The 21,795-nt window shown below is 40.0% G+C and overlaps 1 protein-coding gene across 4 annotated transcripts in view; it reads left to right on the top strand.

Annotated features, from left to right (window-relative positions):
* Positions 1-21,795, top strand: part of RPTOR (regulatory associated protein of MTOR complex 1) — a 562,842-nt gene that overhangs the window by 507,456 nt on the left and 33,591 nt on the right. For 2 of the 4 annotated variants that reach the window (XM_042455637.1, XM_042455639.1), the window contains 2 exons: positions 2,768-2,815; positions 15,636-15,742. In XM_042455637.1, the coding sequence (XP_042311571.1) occupies positions 2,768-2,815; positions 15,636-15,742 (155 nt within the window). The remainder of the gene's footprint in view (positions 1-2,767; positions 2,816-15,635; positions 15,743-21,795) is intronic. The other 2 variants (XM_042455638.1, XM_042455640.1) reach the window with 1 other exon arrangement.

Here is a 21,795-nt window from a genome sequence, read left to right on the forward strand (position 1 = left end):
ATAAACCGCTATTCCGTGTTGATCATAGCGGTGTACAGGTAAAAATTTCAATATCAAATACAAAATACAAGATAAAAATTGCAATACATAAATAAAACTTCAATAAAAACATTTCAAAATACAGATTAAAACCATACATCAAATCCAGGCCAGCTAAATGTGCTCGATAATGCTGTACATATAGGGGGGAGTCATATATCATCAAGGAGCATTGGGGAAGGCTTGCCGAAACAGGAAGGTCTTAAGTCTCTTTTTAAAGAGATCCAGGGAGGTGGCGGAGCAGAGTTCCTCAGGAAGGGTGTTCCAGATCCCAGGGGCCGAAATAGAAAAGACCCTTTGTGAGGTTGATACATATCTCGTTATCGGGATCCTCAACAGATTCTTCCCAGATGACCTGAGTGTGCGGGGCGGACTATATGGGGAGAGGCGGACCTCCAAGTACCCTGGGCCCAAGCCATTTAGGTCTTTATAGGTTATAACCAACACCTTGTATTGTGCCCGGAAGCGAACAGGCAGCCAATGGAGATCATGCAGAATCGGTGTTATATGGTCGGCCCTGAGACATCCAGTGACCAACCTAGCTGCCATATTCTGCACTAGCTTAAGCTTCCGGGTTTGGTACAAGGGTTGCCCCATGTAGAGCACATTACAGAAATCCAACCGAGAGGTTACAAGAGCATGTACCACTGTTTCAAGGTCCCCCCGGCCTAGGTAGGGTCGCAGCTGGCGTATCAGCCGAAGCTGGTAACAGGTGCTTCTGACCGTCGCATCCACCTGAGAAGTCAGCTGGAGCGACGAGTCCAAAAGCACCTCCAGAGTTTGTTTTTCCTCATCCAGCCCATTACCGACTCCAAGCAGGCATTTAGAGGAGAGATGCCATCAGTCGGGAACACAGAGAAGCATATTTGGGTGTCATCAGCATACTGATAACACCGCACCCCGTGTCTCCGGATGATCTCTCCCAGCGGTTTCATGTAAATGTTAAATAGCATGGGGGACAGAATAGCTTCTTGGGGGACACCAGATGTAAGCGTCCTCTTATCGGAGCAAACGTCCCCCAGCTGCACCATCTGGAATCTACCGGAGAGGTAGGAACGGAACCACTGGAGCGCAGTGCCCCCGATACCTAACTCCCTCAGGCGTTCCAGAAGGATACCATGGTCAATGGTATCGAAAGCCGCTGAGATGTCCAAAAGCACTAACAGGGACACGCTTCCCCTGTCCATGCCCAGACGGAGAACTTTGTTTTTAAACAAAGAGTCAAATTTGCAGTAAGTCATGATGTATGCCAGTTCTGATGGTGGGAGCAGGTTTTCTGGTTTCAGTCATCATTCCAAAGAGCTAATGTAAATGTATTTGAATGACACTGAAGAGTTTGCAGAGATTACACAGGGATTTAATTCTATTATCCCCTCTGTTGTAAACCACTCGGATTCCCAGCGATTGGCCGGTATATAAATAAATACTACTACTACTACTACTATTATTATTATTATTATTATTATTACAAATAAGATATTTAAGATGGTTTAACAAAAGCATAGAGCAGGCTCCTGGTTAGGTGTCTAAACAGAGAAGGACACAACAATTCATAACTGCACCTTGGGCAATAGGAATTTGGGACAGCCAGGAGAAGCAAGACACCATGCAAAAACTTCCCTTGATCAGGCCTACAGGACATCCTGCCTGGTCCTTTGGCTGTGATGAGTACTGGCTGCTATCAGAACAGTTGATATCTTCTAATGGAGCAGATGGGCCACCACATCCAGTCGGTGCCCCTCAGTTTCTACCCATCACCACATCTTTATTTTCCCTGAGACTGAGAAGGTGGGCCAGGATATATACAGCTAGGACAAACAGGCTTTATTCCTGGAATGTGTAGTGTTCTGTGGACAAACCAAGCAGGCAAGCCTCTGTGTGGACTAAAATGCCACATCCTTCTGACTCTGTTTTAGATGCCACTCTACAGCTTTTCTCATTACTGTACCTAGTTTCCTTTCTTAAAATGCGAGTTCAAGACCAGCAAAAGGTCCCAAGCTCGACTCAGGCTTGCATCCTTCCGAGGTCGCTAAAATGAGTACCCAGACTGTTGGGGGCAAATTAGCTTACTTGCTAATTAGCTTACTTGCTGTTCACTGCTATGATCTTTGGAATAGCGGTATATAAATAAAACAAATTATTAAATTAATTATTATAACTGCAAATGAAGCTGCTTGCAGAACTGATTTCCCCCACTTAAATACTTGTTTGAGCAGAACCCCTCTCTAAACTGAGTGCTCATTAGCAAATCATTGAAGTGCACTGTACTGAAGCCCATTATGTTGCTCCATAGCCATGCTGGTGACTCAGAATGTGAAGCCAGAACAACACATATCTTGCTGTTATGTGTTTGCCTTCCTCTGGCCAGGTGTTTTACACAAACAGTCATTTACAGTAGAGTTTTCATTTCTCACTCTCTCCCTTGACAAATAGATTCTTTCCATTCTAGGACAAGGAGAAGGGCCATTTTTAGAGGGGGAAATGCCAGCCATAAAGATGAAGTCTTTTTTCTCTCTATGGTTAATGGCTTTCTAAGATGGCTTCTGTGAGCAAGCTATTTGTCTTCATAATCTTCCCAACTGGTGGCCTCTCCTGCTACTGCTTCTTCCTAACTCTGTTCTTTTCTGTTCCTTTTGGGTTGCTTTTACTAATCCTTTTAAAGATTTGTTTTGCTTTGGCTGACCAACTTACCCTTAGCATCAACCCCTTAATCCCTGTCTTCTCACAGGTCTGGCCCGAAGGGTTTCAATCTATCTTGACAGAAGTAAACAGGGAGGTGAGTGCTCTCTTTCCTCTTACCTATGAACAGCATGAGAGGGATGGTCCTTCTAATCTAACATGTTGTTTTTTCCTTTTAAAAAAAAATTTTTTTTGTATTCCTTCTAACATCTCTTACTCTATAGGTTTTTGGAAAGCGGGTTAGATTTTTCTGGCCTTCCCATTCTTTGACTTGTATTGCTTGTCCTTACTGAACAGTGTGTACTTTTAAATCATGTAATAGCCTGCTAATATGGGCTTCAGTGTCCACGAGGAAAAGGAGGACATTATGCACTTGCTTGGAGTGCTTGTTCACAAAATATAGAATTGAAAATGTATTTTCAATATACTTGCATATAATGATGTTGTGTGAAAATTTTAAGCATGTATGGCAGCAAGGCAGCAAAGTCCAAAATCTGTCTTCTTCTCTGGTTAAAAGGTTGAAATTGCTAAATGTTACTTCTTCAAATGCCTCTGGTGATTTGTACTTGTTTTTAATTTGGGATGCTAATCCACTGACTATGAATAAATAAATGGTAGTCACGGTCTTCCTCTTGTAATCTAGGAATCAGCTTTCCTCCTTTGGCTATTAAAATATCTGGAAAATATTTTGTTTGAAACCTATGGTGAAACATATATTCAGGTCTTTAGACTCAGTCTGCAGAGTCTGTGATGAGATGGAACTTGAAACCTTACTTTGTTGTTTCAGCCTTTAAGATAGGGACAGATGGCTGACACCACAGGACACTGTATGTGTGGTATGTGTCGAAAGCTGATGTAATCTTCTTAGGCACTTTATGAATTATTAATATTCACTAGTTGATAAAGGCTGGGATATGTCTGCAGCAGTTACCAAAAGTAACTGTGTTTGTGATTCAAGCTTCTCTGAAGAGGAGACCTTTGTACAGTGGGCTCTTGTTATCCACTGGGGTTTGGTTCCAGGACCCCCCATGGATACCAAAATCCATGGATGCTGAAGTCTTATTAAATACAGTGAGGTAATAACATGGTGTCCCTCATATAAAATGGCATAATCAAGCTTTACTTTTTGGAATACACACACACACACACACACACACACATATTCAAACCATGGATGCTACAAGCAGTGGATTAAAAAAATCCATGGATACAGAGGGCTGACTGTACTTTCAATTGTTGGGAAGAATGTGCAAAGTTCAGTGCATTACTCTTGGTATTCTGGCTCCACACATTGATAAATGAGAAGACTAAAAGTAGCAAGATGGGCATTGTAGGGGTGTCCCCTTTAATGAACTGAACATCAGACCAACCTAATGAGGGCAATCAAGATTGATATGCTTAGGCAACTGCAATCTGTTAAAATCCCACTGTGTTCAGAGCTATGTTCATACGTGTTGAATACTTTGGAAATCTCCCAAGTCCTAGGGTGCAGAAATAAGGCAGTTTGATACCACTTTGACTTCCATGACTCATTGCTATGGAATTCTGGGATTTGTAGTTTTGTGAGATATTTAGGCTTCTCTGTCAGAGAGCTCTGGTGCCACAACCAACAACAAATCCCAGAGTCCCATAGCATTGAGCCATGGGAGTTAAAGTGGTGTCAGACTGCTTTATTTCTTCACTGTGTTGGCAGACCTGGTCCCCACTCAAAAAAGGGTGTTCAGGTTGAGGTTGCATATTACAACATTAGAGAAAAAAATAGGCAAATAAGTCTTTTTGCTTCATGATTTGATATCCAAAGTTCATAGCCATCCTGTAATACATTATAATTAAGCTTAAGACTCTTCTATTATTCTGCATCACATGAAAGAGAGTGTTGGAATAGGCCCATTTTCTTCAAGGATAGGGTGTGAGACTGCCAACTAAAACCACCAGCCATGGTTTCACAGCACCTCTTCCAACCTCACTTCTGCTGAGAAGTTTGATAATAACTAACTTTGTACAGGGCAAACATTTAAGTGGGTGTACTCTTTTCCTTGGTATACTAACAGCTTAAGGAGTTTAACAGATTTGACACAGTTCCTGCATCCCAGACTCCAAACTGTCCCTTTATACTTCAAGAAAGACAGAAAAATGTTCACCCTAACTACAGTTAGCTCCTTGAAATGCTGGACCTGGATTCTTTCCAAGCAGGACCAAGCAAATCCTAAGCCATGTTCCATCACTCCTTCTTCTCACCCTGAAGAGAAAATGATTTGGCCCTTTGCACAGCTCTGGGAATTTTACTGAAGAAATATTATACAATTTATTGCCTCTAAGAAACGAATGCATTCTAAAGCTCAAACCAAGCCTGACATGGGGGATATTTTATTAAGATCTCCCACAGTGTTTCTTAGCTAATTAGCTGTCCCATAGCCCTTCTTTGAAGAGTAGTGTAGTGGTTCTCTGTGAGAAGGTGTTGAAATATTTCTCCCATGTTTTTAAACCTTTCTTCCAATGTTAATTCCCCCAAAGCTGATATTAGCCCAGTGTGTGTGTGGGGGGGGGGGGGGGGGGCTTGCTTTTCCTGGTACTCCAACCACTACCACTGTAGATTCATGCAGGCTGTTTGAGTGGGGAGTTTACATCAGAGAAAGGATATGGAAGGAAAGAAGAAAACATCCTCTCCCCAAGTAGTACTTACCCACTCTTCAAAGCAGCTGCTGTTAATTAGCAGATGGTTAATTAACAAAACAAAATAAAAAGTACTTAATGATCCAATTCATAATCAAACTCATGTGTAATTTGAAGGCGTTCCAGGCAACCCAAGGGGGGAACTGGAACATTCCTCGGTTAGGGGGCCCTTCTCAAAATATGCCTTGTTTGGAGACGTGGAGTGAGAAGGGAAGCCTAGGCAAAGGACAGGAAACCTATGGAGTGCCTTGTGCTGTGAATGATGTATAATGGAATCCATTGGACCCTTTAAATTTAAAAGGAATTTAATAAAGTGTAACCCATAGAATAACTCTGCTTACAAGGCAGGAGAAATCAGTGTAGTTCCTCTCTCATTGAGCTATACAGTATTTGTGGTGTGTATCTAAACACAAACTTTCTTAGCCCTGATACAGAAGAGCCTGAAGGAGTCCAATAAGGAGACAATAGCTCTTTTTTTCTTTTCTTTGAAAGGCAGATAGTGAATCCCGGGATCAGAGTGCCTGTAGCATTTGCCACTGCAGACAAAGACAGAGAGAGCAGTGCCTTAAGAGAGGTCTGGCTTTTCATGAAAATAATTAAGGGAGTTGCTGCTCTGATTTGAGGCCCTTTTGGTTCGGTAAATTAAGCTTCTCTCTGTCCTAGATATTCTCCTTTTGTTATGTGAGACTGTGGGTGATGCTTGGCACAGAAGGACTGTCAGTTGGAGGGGCATTTTCAGGAATTAATGATGAATGAGGTAATGCTGTTTTCCCACTGCTGCCTGGAAATTAAAACAGAGATATGCCTCATTCATTAGCCAAGAGTATGTGTTTAAAAGATCAACCCTATATCTCTGGAATGTTCTTCTATTGTGGCCTGTGCACACTGTTCTGAACTAATCAAAATGCCAGTTGGACCTTGACTTCATTCCAGCAAAGACTGGGAGGTGCAGCAGGAGTGAGGGAAAGAGAACCCCTCTAAATTACATGTGTTTGGAATGCATCCGCTTCTGATGCCAACGCTCTTTATAGAAATTTATACAGGGAGCTCTTCCACTGAGACACATCTCTGATTTGGAGGGAATTCAGCAGGGAGCAACTATAGAAAGATCCATTTGTTGACATGTGTTGTTTGTATATCCATCCCTGTATGTCAAGCAGAACTGCTAGCCCTTGTGTGATGAAGTTAGGGTGAATCAAATTTTTCAGCAAGCTTTCTGCAATAGATGTCAAAAGGCCTGCATTTTTGTAGTGTTGTGAAAATACCCGTGCTTCAATGAACCTTGCCTCTTTAGGACCAAAGGTCGATAGTAGCCTCCCTTAGCAGGGGTTCTCACGGAGATATGGTGCCACCTGAGCAGCTTCCCGGCACTCTGAAGCCAGCCAGCCTGGTTGTCTTTCATTCTGCTAGCCATGTACCTGGAAAGGTTACACTTGGATCTTTGAGAATCTAATAGATCCTCATGGGATTACTCTCATGAGGAACTCCTTCTTTTGCTCCAAGATAACAGACAACTGTTCTCCTTAAGTTTTCCCCTGTTTCAGAAGTGGCTGAATGTCAGTGATTGATCAATATATGTGGTAGTTACTTCACCTCTGTATTATATCCCCCAAAGTAGGCAGACTCAGAAGGTAAATTAAGATATATTAACAGAGGACCTGGTTTTCACAAATTAACTTTAATCATGCAGACTGCAATATTTCACAAATCTCAAACAAGACCCATCAGCCAATCGGTAATTGTAGGTGTAAAATATTTTGGTAAATCAGTCCAGATCCCCCAAGCATTTGAAACATTCCACTTAGTTAAAAGCAAAGGCAAATAAAAATCAAAAGCTGGAATTCCTTGGTTCGGAATGAGATACCTTTTACTGTTCTCAAGGATACTGTTGTCTGATAGCCTTTAGGGCTGAAGAGCTGGGTATAAATACCATAAATAAATAAAAATAATAAATAAATTGTTGTTGTTGTTATGTGCCTTCAAGTCATTTCAGACATATGGCAGCTCTAAGGAGAACCTGTTACAGAGTTTTCTTGGCAAGATCTGTTCAGAGCCTTTCTCTGAAACTGAGCGTATGTGACTTGCCCAAGTTTCCATAGCAGAGTGGGTATTTGAATTCTGTTCTCCAGAATTCTAGTCCAACGTTCAAACCACTACCCCACATTCACTCTCAAGAACAATGAACAGATATGAATAGAACATTCATTTTTTGATTCTCACTAGTCTTCATTCTTCTTTCTAATGTTGCCCTTTCAATATTTTATTCACTCCTTTTATTTAAACATTTATATTACAACTTTGTGTCCCTACTGAAACCTTCATGACAGCTAACTACCATTGTGAAAACAAAACATGTTGCACTGTTTTTGCTTAGTAGGACTCCTATATGATGTATGTATGTAAAATATTATTAACCTACCTTTTCCACTTTTAATTTCTGAGGTGGTTTACAACATTGTAGCAAAATCAAAAATGATAAATTAACAATAAGAAAGTAACAAATGTCAAACATCATCAGAAGCAGTTAAAAGTTAAGCTACAATAAAATGCAGTTAACACACTATAAAATCTGGAGAAAACTAAAAATAGTTTTTCTTTTGCATCTAAAATAACAAAGGGAGAGAATTCTGCAACTGACACATCATTACTGAGAGAAATCTTTGGGAGGCACCTTTTCTCCTGTGATCTGGTGTGACATCCTACACCTTCATCATGCAATGTGTAGGAAAACCCTTTCTGGGAGAGCAATATTCCTCTTAGCTGTTTTTGTTTCTGTAAAATCAAGAAAGAAAGAAAGGGCAGAGGGAACCAAAAAGGCTCAGAAAATGGCAGGGTACTGCTGACACAGCTGAAAAGATAAATTGAGGCTGTTATATTTCAGCCACATCATGAGAATGCGTGACTCGCTAGAAAAGACAATAATGCTTGGAAAAGTAGAAGGCAGTAGGGGGAGAGGAAGACCCCAGGTTAGATGGCTGGACTCAGTCAGGGAGGCCATGGCACTGAGTCTGCAGGACCTGAGCAGAACAATTGAGGATAAGGTGTCTTGGAGGTGTCTCATTCATAGGGTTGCCATGAGTCAAGGTCAATAGGCAGTTAACAACAACAAATGCTAAGTAGCAAGATCATTATCATCACTTGATGACCATCATCACTTGCTTCTTTTTGAAAAGTGTGCCTGAGTGGCCATGTATTAGGGTTGTGCAGCTGGGGAACAGTTGGCATATAAGGAAATTAAATAATAATAATATATCTCAGTTAGCAAAGGAAGTGTGTTGCTGGACATTATTTCTTTCAACAGAAAATTTGATACCAGAGACAGAAACAAAATGGGAAATAATAGGGATATAGGTTCCTACACCACAAAAAAGAACAGTTCAACATGTTTCAATAAATATTTTATTCAGAATTAAAAATATACCCATGAGAAATGAAACAAGCAGGTCAAATGGTTTATGTTTTAAATTCTACATGGTTTAATTGTATTTTAAGGGGTGGGTGGGTTGAGGGTTCAGACTGTATATTTTAATCTTGTAAGCCGCCTCGATTGCATTTTGTGGAGAGGCGGGATATAAATAAATTTTATTATTATTATTATTATTATTATTATTATTATTATTATTATTTATTAAATCAGCCTTGTGTAAATAAAGTAAAAACACATTGAACTTTCTAGAGACCACTTGAATGCTTATTCCCAGATGTGTCAAGGGATTACTTTTGTTTCACCTGCTTCTACTTTTCTTATGATTTCCATTTTGGTGGCCAAACAGACTATGTTTTTTTAAACATGCTGGGGGTAGCAAGTGAACCAGGTTTATCTGTTATGTCTGTTTTTCTCTGTTTTGCTGTTCATTCAGTAACGAATTCTATAGGCACCTGCTCTGTGGACTGACTCTGGTACAGTAGGATCAGCTACAAGAGAATCCCATTCTTTCCTGGCTCAAGCTTTATTGCATTGTTTACTGTAGATATGCCTCTGCATCTTAAAACTGGGAGTCTGTGTTTCTTCATCTTTTTCCAATGCTGATGCTGCTTTTTAAAAAGTTCCAGCTAGACAGATGGCAAGGAAGAAAAGTGTGTCTGGGCAGGCATAAGACTTTGTAAAAAGAGTTTCACTATCAGAGGATTTGTAAACTGAGATATGCCTGTAATAATTTAAATCAATAAAAATAATGTCTTAAATACAATTATTAGTGTCAATTAGAGTTGACCATTGTGCCTGTGGAATTTATATTATATTTTGGCTTATCAACCTACCATTGTTTCAATGGGTCTACTGTAGTTAGGACTAATAACTGGATTTAGGTCACTATGGCGCGCTACAAATGGCCATTTAGTACACGCTCTGCACGTCCTAGGGTTAGAAAGGGACGTGCTAGGGTTAGGAAGGTTCTCACCTTCCTAACCGCCCCTCTCCCTAGGCCACGCAGAGCGCGTACTAAATGGCAGCGCCCGTCCACATGGCTGCTGCCATATTTATGTCTTGGACGCACAGCGTCCAGACGTAGTGCAGTGGAAGTGACGCCGCAAGTGCACGCCTCGCGGCGCCACTTCCAGGGATCAAAAAGAAGCGCCATTTCAGTGCACCTTTTTAGCTGCGCCGGGAAGCCTCGCGGTCTGGCCGCTGGGGCTTCTCGGCGTAGCTAATGGAGCCGGCGCCAAACCGACCGCTTTTGAGCGGTCTGTAAAGCGCCAAAATTTAGTAGCAGATCAGTCTGCTATAGTGATTGTGTATGCCTGTTCACAGAATTGGTCTTTGCTTCCAATTCTAATGCATATATTTCCATGTCACAAATGTTGTTATTTTGGGAATGCAGCATCTTTGTAACACAAAGCACTGTTTTGAAGACAAGCATCTGGATCCCAGAGCAAAAGAAGAAGCAACTAATTATGCACATAATTTTTCACCTTCCAAAACAATATTTGGAAATCCTCCAAAAGAGATCAGTAAAACTGCTTTCCCCCACGTGCACTCACCAATCTAGTATCCCATTCTGATGTTATTTGTCTTTAATTTAATTTAAAAAGAAATCAAGAGTCAGTAAAAACAAGTTGTCCTGAAAACACAAGGGACCTGGAAAGTAAACATGATCCAATAATATATTTCCCTCATTGAAAAGAGATAACACTGGAAGCCTCTCTGGCCTTCTAGAATAACAATTGGCTTAGCCTGAAGTGGATCACACACCTGTTTTGTTCCTTTTCATATAGTATTTTTATTATTCATCGCCTTCTTTATATTTATGCAGTTAGGAATGACTGGATTTATATGCAAAGGACTGCTTGCCACAACAGGGTTTTTTGTTTTGTTTTGGAGGTTTTTGCCTCCCGTGTCTCCTCCATGGGTTTGAAAGTACATCATCTAAACATCTCTTGGGCTTCTCTCATCTGCTGCAGTCCTTTGAGGGCAGAGAGTGATGCTGTGCTATTCTGGTTTTTGGCACATGGGTGCCCTCTAGTGACAAGAGATGCACAAGCATTCATGTGGTGATGGAGAGCATTCTGTAGTTCATCAAGGGGCCAGAGAAGGTATTCTTTTCCTTGTTTCCTTATGTATTTAGGCTGTGAGTACCATTGTCACTCATTGTGTGGCTTGTTTGGAAATATAAGAGATCCCATTAAGTAAGTGGTATTGTATGGTATTAAACAAAACAAAAGTGTCAAGGAGGGCTAAATTTTAGTGGTCAGAAATCAATCTGGAATCAGGAACACACTATTGACAGAAGGAAGGCAGCATGCATAAAACACAGTAATTGCAGAAGGAGGCAAGGAGTAACAAATACATAGACTGGCTTTTTAAGACAGTTAACTTATTTGAAACCTGCAGACGAAGCAGCTTTTTATAGAGCAGAACTGTAAAGGGAATTCTTTTCAAATTCCCAAACTGTGATGAAAAGGGGGGGGGGGTATCGAAAGAGAAATTAGTATATAACCTGCAAGACTAGAGTCTTGCTCTTTCAGAAATGGTAAATCTTTCATGAGAGCAACTCTCTTTTAGTGATGCATGATTTCCATTAGTTTGTGCTTCCCTTCTTATAAAGGAAGTAGAATTACTTTAACAATCCCATTTTGCAGACAGCAGAAGTGATGCTTGGACAAAGAAGGATTCAGACCACAGCAAAACCAGGAATTTAAGTCCTTTGTCCTCTATCTAGTATTCTTTTTCACAAGACAATTAATCTTTGAGAGGGTTGGTCTTGCTTCCATTGTGGCAAAATGACCACCACAGAAAGAATATAGTACAGATTATCATTCAGAAAAAATAATTAATTTAAACCATGTTTAGAAATAAATGTGCTACCTTTGCACTGCTGAAAAGACAGCTTACAAAGGAAAGCATTAAGGGGACAATAAATATCAAAGCTCACATTTAAAATATTGTGGAGTGAGTAGAAGAATCCATAACAACAACAAAATTATTTGTTGTATGTTCAAGTCATTTCTGGCTTATGGAAACCCTAAAGTGACCCCAGGGTTTTCTTTGCAAGATTAGTTCAGAGGGGGTTTGCCATTGCCTCCCTCTGAGGCTGAGAGTGTGTGATTTGCCCAAGGTCACCCAATGGATTTCTGTAGCAGAGTGGGGATTTGAACCCTGGTTGCCAGGGTTGTAGTCCAGTGTTTAAACTAGTACACCACATTGGCTCTCTGACAACAAAAACTAGTCAAGCAGAAAACAAACAGAATTAGCAAGTAAATGTCAACATCCAGTAAGAATCCATCATTGCTGGAAAGAAATTGAAGTTGAACAGCTTAGAACACAATGGAGCCTCACATTGGAGGCATTACCACACTCTGCTTTTACTACTGTAAAAGTATAGGTCAGCATGGCCATGCCCTTCCTCTTTCAAAAGGAGTAAAGCTTGCACAGTAAAATGATTGATGAAAAGCCATGCAGCCTATTTATCTAAAAGCAACCCAAAACAACCCAGAGATGGAGGAGTAACCACAGATGGTATATGTTTTCAGCTCAGAGAGCATTAATAGACAGGATAACTCCTAGAACACTGAGATTACCCCTTTGCATCTTTTCTGGATTCAGGTTCTTCTGCCTGACCACACCCTGCAGGCACTCAGTACATTAGAAATGCCATATAGGTACTTAGGCATACAAAAGAATCCATAGACACCCCTCCCATGTGGTCCACAGATTGTATTGCAGCTGGAACAACCTAAGATCCTTGTCTTGAATGTGAGGATGAATGACCGAAGAACTGGCAGGCTTAACATTCCTGGAATGCTGCCAGTTTAAGATGAAAAGGCATCATCCATCTCAAGCCTCCTGGGTTTATCATGTTGTACAAGATGACAAATACAAAATGTTTTGGAGGTGCTTATCAAAACTATTGCCTTTTTGCTTGCTCTGAATCTCCAGGACCCCACAAAGATGCCAGAGAAGCAGAAGAAACAATCAATTTGCAGGTCCAGATAAAGATGTGATCTGTCAGTTTAGCCACACCTCTCTTCTATTCCTCCTCTTTCCATTCCTTACAGCAGGACAAAAAGCTTTCAGAATCAAAGCAAAGGTCAAAGAGCAGTCCCCAGCTTTCATGTCCAAGGACCCAAGAGTGCTGGGGAAATGTGGCCATGTTAGAGGTAGTTCTGGCCACTGGATTGGGGGGTGGGGTGGCAAATGATGTTTTCAGTACATATACTGTACTTTCATAAGTACATATACAGAATATATACTTCTTAGCCTTAGCATAGATGTGCAACTTCAGAAGGGCACTTGCCACTTCTTTGTTTCTGTGCCCCAAAATCCCTTAGTGTTTATCCTTGTTGACAGCAGTTAGGGTATTTGTCCTCCTGTTAAGGCATTCACCATGCTATCCAGTGCCACCACTATATATGTACATAGCAACTAGCATTTAGGTGAGCTTGCTAAAAAAAAAAAAAAAGGCAAATATTAGGCCTTGGTTTTTTCTCCTTCTGATCAGAAATCTGGGCTTTTGTAAGGATGGGCAGGGATGCTTTTCATACTTCTTTGGTACATGCATATAAGTACTAGTTTGCAACTGCTTAAAGGCCCTGGTGGGAATCATGGGGAGGTTAACAGGAGAAATCGGTTGGCTGTGTTGTCTTGTGAGTTTACAGAAAAAACTCTGGAGAATCTTCTCCTATTCCAAAGATACTTGTTATCACAATCTGGCTTTCATTAGAACCAGAGCCTAGGTTTAGAAACAGATTAAAAAATCACTTTCTGTTGGATTTTGTTGATTATATACAAGAGGAAGGTTTATCACTGCAACAAATTAATTATAGTTTTCCCAAGCTGAACAAAGAACCATTTCTGTTTATTGCTACATTTTAAAAAAGTGTATGTATAGCTCTTTGGCAGTATTTGGGATGTAAATTCTGTTTTCTTCTCAAGGAACAAAAGGGATGGGGCAGAGGATTTCCAAAAACCTTATCCTTTACAACAGAACATTTGTGCACCATACAAGTAGTTGGTAACCTCTTTGAAAAAAACGCATTCATATTAAACAGAATGGAATGGATTGGAGAAAACTCCCAAGCCCTATAGTTTTGCAAAACTTGCCATTCCCCCAAGTGTATAGTAGGAACCACATTCTAATATGGATGCAACTTGCACTTGTAGTGTTGTTGAGTTGCTTCACTTAGTTCTGAACACTTAATTCCCCCCCCCCCTTTGAGGAAAATTAAATTTGCTACACAGCATAAATTTCTCCACTTAATCTTGTATGCCTGAAACAGGAATCCATTCTCTGCCTGAAGGCAAAAGAAACTCTTGTATTGCTCCTGTGGTGGTGAATTGCCTTCACACCTTCTCTGTATACCATATGGAGAGAGAAGGAGAACCTTAGCAGAATTATGGCAGCTACTGTAAGCTCACAATGTTGTTTTAATATTTTTGTTTTGTTTTATGAAACTGGCCCTTTTTTCTCTAAGTTTTCTTTGGGGTCAGGGTTTGTAGCAATGAATTAACCAGTGCCATTGCACCTTCTGTAAAATGCATGCAGGATTTGTAAGAAGATGACCAAGAAATCTGTGGATTGCATGGTTCTTTGAAAATATGTGCCTACAGGTTGTTTCTTATGGCACCCTAAGAATTTCAGAGGTTTGTTTAGTAAGGAATACTCAAAAGGTAGTTGCCATTGCTTTCAATTGCCTTCAGCACCAGGTAATCTCTCCCTTCTAAATACTAACCAGGTCTGACCCTGCTTAGTTTCTAAGATCAGACATGATCTGGTGCCTTTGGAGTATTTAGGCCTCTCTCTGAAAATAGGAGTATCAGTGTGTAATAACCATCCTATAAATTGTACATTCAACCCAGTGTTTTAACAATGAAGGATCCCCCAATTGTATTCCACTTTACACCAAGCCTTTTAAATATGTGATGTTTAGTTAGAACTTGTGTTCCCTCTGCACCAGTAATGTAATGCTATATTCTGAGGTGCAGAAGCCTAGCACAGCTTCCACTGCCATTCTCCCAAGAAAGAAACCAAAGCCACACATGGAGCAAATGAGAGGCAGAATGAGAAACCTGTTTTTTTCTATTATTTTTATTTTATTTTATTAAAAATTCTGTCATGAAACATAAATATCCAAAATGAGCAAATTGCTCATAGACCTTCACTATTAAATTGTGTGTACCTGAGAGTAACCTTCAACAAATTGATTGCTTATTTTTTACTGTATTCGTTCAACTCCTCTGCCTTCCTCTGTGCTAAATCTGTCACAAACAATCGTAACATTTGAAAGCCTTGTTATCACTTCATTCACTTACCCAAGCATGGAGCATCTATCAGTTAATCTGACATTCCAGCTGGTAGCAATATCACTCCTGCCCTGACAAAGATCCTAGAGCTGCTCTCCTCTGCATTCCCCCTCCTCTTCAGAACTTCTCTGCATAGTTCTCCATCTGCCAGCTTTCTCAGCTCAGTGCTTTCTTCTTCTTTTAACAACACTGGAGCAAGTCTCTTTGTTTGGAATGAGCAACTGCCTTGCTTAAATACACTATGTGTTTTGTTTGATGTATAATTTAATATTGCGAGTACATTCAGTTCAAGTAGAGTGAGCTACAGCTGCAAGAAGGAGAGTTTCTTTATTGTAGTTTCTATATCTAAGAAACACTTGTGCTGTTCTGTAGAATGTTCAGAGGTAGCTTTAAAATATTCTAGTTGCTTCACCTGTTTACCCCAAGGTTGAGTATGCCAGATTCTCTTCAGCTCTGCATGTCTTTAGAATATAATTTTGTATGCCATACATTTTTCTTTCTTCAGGAGCAGGGATGGTGGTAGACTGGGAACAAGAAACTGGTCTTCTCATGACATCAGGAGATGTGCGGATTATCCGAATCTGGGATACAGATCGAGAAATGAAAGTGCAGGTAAACATCAGTATATCTTGCTTATCAGTCTGTAGGCTTATATGGACAACATGTGGCTAGTATTTAGGGAAAGCATCTTGTACTGCAACATTTCTGGTTTCATCACATAGAAGGTTTGCCAATAGATGAGATCAGGCATGAAGTGAATACTACAGCAGCACACATACATACACACAAACACAAAAGGATTGATGGGGATAAGCTTCTATACGTATGTCCTGAAGTTGGGGGGGGGGGAGATAGAACCTGGGAAGAGATGCTCAGGATGAATAATTCATATTTGTCTGTGATAAATTTTCTTTTAAAAGTATGCTAGAGTTGCAAACACTTAACATTGATCAACTGCAAGCAGCCAGTGCTCTATGAGTGATCTTTGTAATACTTCACCAACCCATATTTTTAGTAAAACAGAGATCTTCTGTTCAAGGAGTGCCACTGTTTATTCATTTGTTACTTGTGCACTTTCCTTCCACTTCAGAGTTTACCTGTTCTTTTCATGAGCTCCCCAATCCAAGCATTTCTCAAGGCTAAGCCTGCTTTATAGTAGTAATAAATGTAAAATGTGTACCTTCGGACTATTTTCTGTGTGCACATCTGGTCATGGAGTATTGAAAGTACGAGATATCTGCTGTTAGGTCCATGTGGCACACATACTCTGTGTGGGGAACAATGAAACTAAGACCACTCCAAATGATAATGTGAAAATCCCAGTAAGGCTGCTGAAATACATGTAGAGCAAGGGATTCAAAAAAGTTGTTGTTGTATGCCTTCAGGTCATTTCCAACTTAGGGTATCCCTAGGTCAATCCTATCATAAGCCACAAAACTCAAGAAAGTTTGTATTAATATAGATGTATTGTGTGGTCAAGGAATTAACAATGCAGAAAATATTGCAAGAAACCTGTACTCTGCACACACACAAACATTGTTTCATACATGCATATGAACATGACAGGCATAGGTAGCAGAGACCTACAACTCCCCCCCCCCATTCACACTGAGGAAACAGATATACAGAGACACAGTTTTCCACACAAAAGATGAGTATGTGCAGACAGACAAAGAAATGGGGCATGCAACAGGTGTATGATAGACTTCTGTTCATAAGCAGGAGGACTTTCCAGAGAAGAGGTCACAGAAGAAACCAATGCAGCTATCTTGCTGCTTTCTTGCTCTCACCACCACAAGTCCCACCATTTGAGCTAAACCGGTCCAAAACTAAAGAAATGCTACCTTCTCATCTCCACTGTTGCCACATAACACTGTGGAACAACAAGTGAGCCACATTCACCACCATTACCTTGTGAACCCGAGAGGCCGAACAGACAGTATCTTTACCAGATGCCCAGAACAGTTTCTGGGCCTCTGCTCTCTATTATGGATGCTAAAACGAATCAGCTAGCAAGCAAATATAGCAACCCTCACCTCTCTCCCACCTACCATCCTTCTGAAGAATTGCTCTACATCCCTTTCTCCCTTTGGCTGCCCCAAAAATGCCATTCACCTGAATCTCCTGCATGAAATATCCCATTTCACCTCCTCTGTGTCCTTTTCATAAGCTCTGAGAATGGCAAAGGAGCACAGCTCTTTCACCCTTCACAGAAGTCATCCTTCCAGTTCACCTTAGCAAAAATTATGTGTGTTCACATCAGTTGCCATTAAATCAAGCCTGTTCTCCTTGCCATGTAATGAGAGATAATATCTCTGTCTAAGCCACTCTGGGAAATAGTCTTGTCTTTAAAGCTTTAAGAAATTAATTACCTCTGGATGAACATTAATTATGGCACTTTGACCCAGCAATGCAGCACAAGTAAGCCTATGCTAATCTTAATTATTTTCAAATATTATTTTATCTGTGCAAATGAGAGAACATCAGAAATCAGCAGGGTGAAAATATTTTAAATAAGAATGATTAATGGTTGTACTGGGAGCATCTTAAAGGCATTTTAATTCTTGAGTGGTGAAAATTGCTTTTTGCAGTAATTTAGGGGATCAAAACTGAATCACACCGCAAAATCTAGAAAAGCAAAACTGCACAAGTCAGTTTCAGAAATGACCACTGCCCAGTCTTTGAGCCACTGGGAGTAAACTGGGGACTAGCTTGGTAGTAGAATCAGACATGGGTGAGTGTGTTTATGTACCTAAAAGAAATGTAGAAAAAATATCCCCTGCAGTTGATTTCCAAAGGGCCATCTATTCCAACCCATGCCATGTAGGAACATATAGTTAAAGCACTCCTGAGAGATAGGCAGCTAACCTTTGATAAAGACCTCCAATAAGAGCCTGCCACACTCCATTGTCAGACAGCTCTTACCACAAGGAAATTCTTCCTAATGTGTAGCTGAACTGTCTTCTCTTGCAATTTGAATCAGTTGGATTGTATCCTAATCTCTAGAACAGCAGTAAACAAGTTTACGCCACCTTCTATATAAATATACCCTTCAGATATTTAAAGATAATTATTATATCACCTATCAGTCTTCTCTTCTCCAAGTTAAGCATACTCAGCTCCCTATGCTATTGCTTATAGGTCTTGATTCCCAGACCTTTTATCTTCTTGCTCACTCTCCCCAATTCCAGCTTGTCAATATCCTTTTTGACCTGTGGTGAACAGAACTGGATACACTATGCCAGGTGAGGTCTGACCAAAGCAGAATAGATTGAGGCTATTCCTCTCTTCATACCCATGTTTATGCAGCCTAGAAATGCATTGGCTTTTATGACTGCCTGATCACAAAATTGTTTAGTTTGTGGCATACTAAGAACTCTCGATTCTTTTAACACTTACTGCTATCAAGCCAGCTGTTGCCCAGCCTATATTTCTGTATTTAATTTTTCCTGACTAAGGATGGTATAATCTGTCAAGGATAGTGAGCTGCAAGCAAGCAAATACCACAAGGCCAAAGTTGACCCAGAAAGCTGACAGCAGGCAAATAGTTTCATTGGCAAACAGGATGGGGTGAATGGTATGAGAGACACTGAATCTGACTCTCAGCGATGAATTGTTCTGATGGAGGAACCAAACTAGCATCAGAAACTTGATAGGACCAGGTGGAATCCCACACACACACACACACCATGACACTCAATTCCTGCTGTGGGCCAGTGGTGTAATACCAGTAGATCCCTCTATTCATGCAAAGTGCTGCTAACACATAACACAGGCAAGGTGAAGTAACTCTTCCCTCTGGTCCTTTACTGTGGTAACCAAGAGAAGAAAATGCTTGAACCCTACTATCAGACTTCCATTTTAAAATTCTTAGTGCCTTCTTAAAGTATCTTCTTGGAAGATGCTTTACCTTTACATGATGGGAAACTCTTTTTCACAACTCCTTCCACTGTGCTCCAGATTGACAAACTGCATGAATGGCTGCCAGTATGCTGCCTGCATATAGGAAAACTGAATTATAGTATAGAGGTGGTACCCCATATGCCACAGCCGGTTTTAAAAAAAAGAGTAAAGACTCTCATGGCAACATTGCTTTCTCTTGCAACCCATAGTTTAGTTCACTTATGCAAATCATGTGGAGCCGTTTGTTCCTTTAGCACCTTTTGACCAACATCTCTGTCTTTGCCTGTAGCGTGCTGTGAACAGACCTCTAATGTAGATTAAAGTCAGAATTGAAAGTAAAGAATAAACCTTGTGATCCCTCCCCAATCCCTCTGAAATTTTACAAAGTAACTATAGTCACATCTGAATAACATTCAGACAGTCCTGGATAGCTGTCTTCAACAACTGTTAATCTAATCTTTTTATCAAGCAAATGCAAAAAATAACAAGAGAAGGTGAATGGGCTCATGGGAATAAAACTAGGAAGGAGCTGTGAAATTAGCTAACACAATTCTACAGAGGCAATTTAGGTTATTATCCTAGTTTGAAATTGTTGCTCAGGTTTTGGGATTGTTTAATTGAAACTGTATTTCACATCTATGCTCTTATTATTCTAAGCATGCTTTATATATGTAGCAAATAAAGAGGGGGAAACTATAGCCTAAGAACAACATTGCCGGGTGTCTTTCCAACATGCCAACCTTTCTCCTTGCATATATTGTTTACCAGAGTTTTCATTTTACAAAATCTGCAACGCTTGGATTCTGTCCTAACCATTGTCCTTCAGAGCATGAATACATGCAGCAAAGAATCATCTAGCAGCTTCCAAACCTTAACCATGGCTTACACTATTTCATCTTGCACAAGTTTCTTATTTACCTTCTACCTTAATCTACTTTCCATAAAAACATGAGAGGGTATTACTTGTCCCAAGAGGTTATAAAGGGCCGTATGTCTAACTGCTGCAAGGTTTGGGGAGAGGGAGGTAGCATGTCAAAGTGAAACAGCTTTCATTATTTTAAGAGGAAACATTCTCTGGTAATGTCCTTTTGTTCTTCCCAGAGGTGATGCAGGCCTTTGGAGTTCAAGACAGGTTAGGTACTCCTATAATTGTCTGTAAAATGCTGTGCTGAAATTGCGAAGTAGAAAAAACAAGTATGCATTCATGATTCTCTTTTGAGTTCTACTACTTTTAGCAACTCAGCTTTGGTGTTTGGTTCAGTACAGACGAAATAAATGCCTCTTTCTCAAGAAGTCTGTTGACTGTCAGTTCCCTTCCCAGAGCTGTTTGCTCTCTTCAAGATATATTTAATCCACATTTGTTATATTTGTGGTTTGATTTATTGCTGAACAAATAGCTGTTGTCCTGCAGGCTTCTTTCTATAATAGGTGCTTCTTTAAGAAGCGTTTTTGCCTGTTACATGTTATGTCTCCCTTCTTGCATGTATGTTTGGATTTCCTTCTTGTATTATTAAGCCAGCATCTATATTTTCAGTTATTGCAGATTGATTTCTCTTTAGGGAAATCTTGTAGATATGTTTATAATCATAATGGAATATACTAAGGAGTTTCAAAAGAAGATCAGCCTGTGTGTTATAGATATAGCAAAGCATTTGATTGTATAGATAATGAGAAACTACAGATTGCTTCTAAAGAAATAGGTGTGTCACAACATCTGATAGTTCTGATGCATAGCCTGTACTCAGGACAAGAGGCTAGTGTTAAAACAGGATACAGAGAAATGGAATGGTTTTCAATTTGAAAGAGGGGTCAGGCAAAGCTTCATTCTATCACCCTATCAATTTTATTTACATGCTGAGAACATCATATGAAAAGCAGGATTGGACTAGGTGGGAGGCATGAAAAAATTGAAATTAAGATATGCAGATGATATGGAAAGATTACTGAAGAAGGTTAAGGCAGAAAGTGCAGTCAGGTTTGCAGCTGAACATCAACATGGAGAAATGTAAGGTACTCTTCCAACTTTATGATTCTATGATTCTATGAAAACAAAATTATGACCATAGAGAATCTACATATTTTTAATCATACAATGAAGAGATTGAATAGTCCAAGTTTTTCTGAGCAGAGACTGAAGTCAAGAAATTAGAAGATGACTAAGACATAGAAGGGCAGCTATGAAGAAACTAAATAAGATCCTGGAGTATAAATATATGTAATTAAATACCAAAGTTAGGATTGTCCATGCCACCATATTTTCCATTTATACGCATAGTTGTGAAAGCTGGACAGTGACGAAAGCTGATAGGGAAAAATTAATTCATTTGAGATGTGGTGCTGGAGAAGAGTTCTGAGAATACCCTGGACCGCTAAAAAGACCAATTGGATAGATTCTAGAGCAGATCAGGTCTGAACTCTCCTTGGAAGCAAAGATGACTAAACTGAGGTTGTCATATTTTGTCCATATCATGAGAAGAAAGGGCTTGCTAGAAAAGACTATATAATGCTTGGCAAAGTGGAGGGATTTATTAGTACGAGAGTTGGACAAAATTAGCTTACAAATAAGAGAAGAATTGATAGAAGGTGCAAACTACCAATGATTTACTTATAGAGAATTGCATAATAGGATAAAAATCGATATTAAATTAGAAGGCATCACAAAAGGATATACACTGGTGCCTCGGGTTACGAAATTAATTCGTTCCGCAATTCCTTTCGTAACCCGAAAATTTCGTATCCCGAAACACTTTTCCCATTGAAAA

Source organism: Sceloporus undulatus, chromosome 2 (genome assembly GCF_019175285.1).
Source record: "Sceloporus undulatus isolate JIND9_A2432 ecotype Alabama chromosome 2, SceUnd_v1.1, whole genome shotgun sequence".
NCBI classification, from domain to species: domain Eukaryota; kingdom Metazoa; phylum Chordata; class Lepidosauria; order Squamata; family Phrynosomatidae; genus Sceloporus; species Sceloporus undulatus.